Source organism: Camellia sinensis, chromosome 1 (assembly GCF_055761805.1).
Source record: "Camellia sinensis isolate YWXY chromosome 1, ASM5576180v1, whole genome shotgun sequence".
Taxonomy (NCBI): domain Eukaryota; kingdom Viridiplantae; phylum Streptophyta; class Magnoliopsida; order Ericales; family Theaceae; genus Camellia; species Camellia sinensis.
In genome coordinates, this window is record NC_138961.1 from 21509340 (window position 1) to 21515362 (window position 6023).

The following is a 6023-nucleotide window of genomic DNA, read 5'->3' on the forward strand; positions in this document are numbered from 1 at the left end:
TTTAAGCAAACTAAAAAATGGCATAGCCCACATAATTTCATTTTATCTGTATGGTCTAACAATATCAGAATGAACATTACAAGTAATGATGGATTCACTGCACAGTCAATTTCAGCAGCTAGATTTTTCTTCTTTTTCTTTCCCTTTCTACATAACCCTTCTTCCTCTTCCCTCTTGATTGTGTACTTGTTAAAAGAACATGTTTATAAATAATAAAAAAAAAAAAACAAAGTTCCATTACTTTCTCTGTACCTGTAGCTTCCTTGTAAGTTACACAATATTTCTCTTCCATGGGCTTCATATTATGAACACCCTTGTGTACAGAGAACAGTGTTAGGATAACCGAGTTTGACATGTAACCTGCATGTTGTGCAGAAATCAAAGAGTTTCGATGTCAAAAACAGTAAACAGAAACAATCAAACACGTAGAACACAAGGGATACGTGGTTCGGCAATATGTCTACGTCCATAGTTGGGTTACAGATTCGATTGATCCTCATGTTTTAGTTTTTGTAGATTTTGTGGAGTATTTGTTTAGTTAGTTTTCTGGCGATTTTGTTTAGTTAGTTCCGTGAGGCCAATGTGGGCTGTTTATTTTTTTTTGTATTTTTTACATCACCTTGATGCTTTTCTAATAAAATTTGATTATTTATCCCAAAAAAAAAAAAGAAGAAGAAAGTAGCGTATGGATCGTCAATTTTAAAACCCACCATGAAATTGAATCTTTCTATTCGTATGTTGCAAGCATGAAAAATAACTCGGTTTAAAGTGGTAAATGAAAAGGTTACCTAACTATGCTGATATCATTGAGCAGATTTTCATTTCCAAACCATGTCCCCTAAGAACCGAAGGGCTGGAACACCTCTAATCTCCACATCAACGAGGGGTGCCTCAACCAAAATCAAACCAGAGAGTTCTGGATCACTCCGGATCATATCAAGAGCACGTGTCTGATCCTGTAACATTTGAATAAAAATAATTGAAACTTTCAAATTAATCCCACAAAATGAAAAGTAGATATGTCATATGACAAGGTGCTCGCTTGTGTTGCTTGCTTGAACATATGCCCAAAATTTATTATTGGAATCTGCTCCATCCATTTAGAAACAAGTGAACTGGTCAAAATTTAGAAATTCGCACAATGTAAAGCCAATGTCAATAAGAATGAAGGGTTTAGGGCAACATTAATTCAATTATTCTCATGAAAATCCAATTACATTCCCAAACATGCATTAATATCAACCATGGGCAGAATTCAAAAAGTAGATTTAGTTAATCAATATATGGTAGTCAAATTCCTCACATTTCTAGTAAATAATGCAACAAGATTGTAAATTGATTATTTACCTTCCTTTTCATTGCGCAAAACTTGCAATCCGAGGAAGATGGAGGAAGAACCTGATTAACAATAAGCCTCTTGACAGGAACATTTTCCTTCTTCAAGGAAGCACGCAACCTTGATGACTCACTAACCGCCATCACCTTAGCAGAATAGTTTAAAGTGAGAAGTCAGTTGTGCAGTTCTAGATTCTTCATGAAACAAGATAATAGGTTTTACCTCCACTAGAGTTGCAACTGCAACCAAACATGCCTTTACTAGAAAGGAAAACAAGCAGTGCCCTATAATCTAGAGGTCATTACCGTGGGGATTGTTACAATGACAAATTCTGTTGAATCCGTATCACGGAAAAGCTCTCGTACTTTTAGCATCCTTTCCCTTAAACGCTCTAACTTGTCAGCCTACAACAAAACAAACATGGAACAGTAAATACTTTCTATTAAAACAAAATACAACAACAATTCCCAGTGACATCGGCGGCTTACAGCATCCTGTGGGGTTCCTTCTTGACCGAAGACGGATTTGATGGCTGAAGTAGCTGAAGCTATCTTCTGCCTAAGCTGTGATAGGAAACACAGAGAATAAAAGTCCATGAATGTAAGAAAGCGGACACTAGAAATGTCTCTAGAAACATATTTCAGTATCTATATAACTAACTTCAGAATTGGGTTATTCACATTTCATTTGATGGTTAGAGGCGAATTGAAAGCTAACAGTGGTAATTCTAAAGATTCTCCCAAGGAAAAATAGAGATGTCTCCTATGATACCAATAATATGTGGAAGTATAGACATAAGTTCATAGAGTTATTTTGTAACATATTTCTTTCACTTAATACATGAAGCTAACCAATGTCCCATTGAAACGGCGTATGATCTCAAACATAAGCTGCCTTAAATCTGTATAAAGATTTCTACCTTCAATATCTTCCCTATAGACGCATCCAAGAAGTCTGGCAAGGACAAAAGACGTAGCGTGTGACCCTGTAAACGATACTCATCAAGTTCAAGAAATGACCTCTACAAACGAAACGACACTAAAATGTGAACTTTTTGCTCACCGTTGGGGCAGTATCAAAAACTATTCGAGTAAACATATTATATTCTTCTGATTCAAGGAATTGTATAACCTGATAATAGATTATAAAGTCAGCAAACAAAAAAAAAAAAAAAACCTAGAAGATGTTAACAGAGAAAATTCATTAAAGCAGAGCAGAGAACACACATGCCTTGGAAATTGCAATCGCTTCATCCAATCCAGGAGGAGGTGTATCTAGAAGCTCTCCTAGCTTTAGTTCTCCTAACTTTCAATAAATAGTTTCAAGATAGACAAGTAGAGTCAGCATTATAATAAAGCTATCAGCAAATTGACATTTTTTATATTTTTTGGAAAAAAAGAAATGTATTCTAGGGAAGGTAATTAAACAGATAGAAAATGAGAAATTAGCGAGGTAATTAAACATAAATGCTAAAAGGCATTAATCTGAATCTACTGGGGAAGAAATAAAGAAGCAGCTTTTTGGCTAAAAGAAGCAGCTTTTTGGCTAAAAAAGTCAAAAGCAAATAAGCTTGTTTGAGATGACTTTTCCATAAAAAGCAGCCTCTTTAGCAAATTTGTGAAAAGACGATTTTGCCCTTAATACTTTCAGAAATTTCGCTGTGTTCTTACAAGGGCTCCACAATACTAAAAGGGAACATATTTGATTGCCCATTAAGAATTTGCATATCTAGACCGTCGAGACATTAATTTCTCAATTCAAGTTACTCTAAGAAAGATAATTGCTCTCAAGTTCCAATAATTATGAATACAAATAAAGCTTTACCTGTTCTACAATCATTCCAAGGCCCATGCCATCCATAAAATCTTTAATTCCACTTTCCCCGTTTTTCTGGTTTACGCTGCGAAATTCTTCCCTAGCTTTCTCGGGATTTATCTGTTAATAGTATTACATTTAATCTTACAACACGAGGCACCAAGTTCATCATAACAAGAAAGCACAGATTTGAAAATTCATGGTTACTAACTAAGCTAGACAGATAAATTATCACCATAAAAAAGTAACTCGAATCACTTTCCCACACACCTCAAGGGCAAACAATGGAGAATCAGGTCCTTCAACTGGTACTAGTGTCCCTCCAGTCAAATCCTATGAATCACACACATGCCCAGAATGTAATTTGTAACATAAAAAACTACATTTGAAGGAAATTAACACTTGAACGACATAAATGATGACTTCACTGGGGACTAAAATAATAATTATCTTAAACCTGGGCACAAGAGTCACTCAAAGAATGAGCAGGGTCGGTTGAAACAACAAGAGTTGGATGACCATTGTTAGCAAATTTTACAGCAAGAGATGCAGCACAACTTGTCTTTCCAACGCCTCCCTTTCCGCCTAACATGTAATATTTCCTCGTGGTTCCTGAAACCATCTCATCAAAACCAGTAGCCGTATCTGAAGGAGCTGCCACTGATCGGACTGCCAGAAAATAGCATATATGAAAGTTTAAGCATCGTCCTTTCCCCTTACGGAAAATTACTTATATGAACCAGTAGGGATCAAGCAATGACACAAATCAAAACGTCAAGTTGAGGTTTCCTCATCAATTATAATGATAGTAATTGCTCGACAAATCAATTTTGGTCTATTGTAGATGCAAAATTCACTAGTATTGTTATCCTACAGCCTAGCCCTAAACCTCAAAATTATTTCTGGAAGCCAGAAAAGTTGGGGCATAAAATCTACCCCCAAATTGCTGTCGCAGCACCCTCATACCCATTTGCTACTCGTATCTATCCCAATCTTAAAATTTTCTCAAATGAAAAAATGATTTTCTGATTGGATGGAAAGGAAAATAAACAACTAAAATTCAATAAAAAAAATTTCATCTAATAACCTCACTTAGAAAATTTTAAGATTCTCTCTTCACTATGCACAATCTTTTTGCTTTCTTCCTTTCCATTACTAGTTTCTCCTTCATTCCACTTGTATGTCCTCAATAATCTCTCTATTCTACCTAATGAAATCAGTTAAGAAAACAAAATTATCAATTAATAAAGATATTTTTTAATTGAAACTATGACACATAAACATACCCATAAATTCTCTAATTGTACTATCAAACATGAAGAAAAATTATTGTTAGTTCAAAAGTTGAACCAATTAACTGAATTACTCATAAGGGTTATTTAGATCAAGACCCCCTCAACTAGAAAAAAATGTATCACTTTCGCCCTGCAGACCCCTTCTAGATGACCTCAAAAGGGGTGTATTTATACCATTTTCATAGTTGAGGGGTCAATATGTACAGGGTCATAGATGAGGGGTAAAATGATATTCACTAATAGTTGAGGGGTCTTAGTACAATTAACCCTATAATTATCAGTGCAATGAAATTCACAGTAAATCTAAGTAGAGGATGAAAATTGGCAACAAACCAAACATATAGTGGAATTGGGGGGGAAAAAAACATGGGTACTGAAGATTTCACCTAGAAATGACTTTCTCTGCTGTTTTCTTGCGGTGGAAAGAGAGAGAAAGCTAGAGCTGAAGCTCGTTTTGACTTCCCGGAGAGAGGGACCCAGATTGGTTTTGGGGTAATGAGAGATAAACCCTAACATTGCCATAGAATTTGTTGATCGGTACCTCAAAAGTGAAGGGGACGACATTGAGGATGAAGAAGCAAAATGGGTTGCCATCTTCTTCTGTTTCATATGGGCACAGAACTGACACACAGACTGTATATATGTATGTAATCCGGTATATCCGACCCGACGATTTTCGACCCGTTTAATATTGAGCATAATTAAAAAAAATTTAATAATAAGTACAAATTATAGGGTGTCTTATTAGTCTAATAAGTCTTATAAGAAAAATTTGTCATAAAAAACGTCACTAATTTAAATTTTAGTGATAATTTATAAAAATCATAATAAAAAAAAGTCACTAATTGTCAATTTTTAGCGACATATATAAAAAATTATCACAAAAAATTTATTTTCAGCAACAAATTTGCTAAGACTTATTTTCAATAGAACTTGATGGGAATTAAATTTAATTATTAGGACCTATTGGTAGTTTACCCTAAATTTTATTTTTTTATACTTCTCACCATTGTGATTTAACTTAAATTTGATTTTGATTCTTATTATTTTAATTTAAATAATTTAATCCTTTAAATGTGATTTTGATTCTTATTATTTTAATTTAAATAATTTAATCCTTACTCTTTAATTTCAGTTTTAATTTGGTTATTTTATTTTAAGTTTCTTTATGTGTATATTTTTAAAGACTAACAAATGTTTTAAAATTATCAATTTTAACCTTCAATCGGGTGGAATAACCAAATTTAATCTCAAATTATTTAATTTAAAATAATAAAAATCAAACTAAATTTTAAACAAACTAGAAGGATTAAAAGTATAATTTACTCAAAAAAATTATAATCTTTAAAAAAATTAATATCCGTATATCAAGATGTTTTGAAGAGATAATTAAAAGCTAATGTTTTGACTTTTTTAAAAAATATGTAAGAAATAATATAACTCAAAATAATTTAAAAACTGATTTCTGGCTGACTTCTCAAAAGAGGCCTTTGTTGCTTTCTGAAAACTTGATTAAGAGTCTAGTAGGGATGATTGTTTTTCAATATTTTGTATCTTCAAAGTATATGAAAAGTATC

At 33.3% G+C, this 6023-nt stretch overlaps 1 protein-coding gene across 1 annotated transcript; it reads right to left on the reverse strand.

Annotated features, from left to right (window-relative positions):
- LOC114309523 (ATPase GET3B) lies at nt 1–5099 on the reverse strand. The gene is made up of 12 exons (XM_028255265.2): nt 4833–5099; nt 3609–3820; nt 3422–3484; nt 3161–3271; nt 2567–2641; nt 2399–2467; nt 2256–2321; nt 1825–1899; nt 1642–1740; nt 1348–1482; nt 789–956; nt 1–360 (listed from the first exon to the last, which is right to left on the reverse strand). The coding sequence occupies exons 1-11, from the start codon at nt 5053–5055 to the stop codon at nt 819–821; spliced, it is 1266 nt and encodes a 421-aa protein (XP_028111066.2). The 5' UTR covers nt 5056–5099; the 3' UTR covers nt 1–360; nt 789–818.
- Nucleotides 5100–6023: the final 924 nt, after the last annotated feature.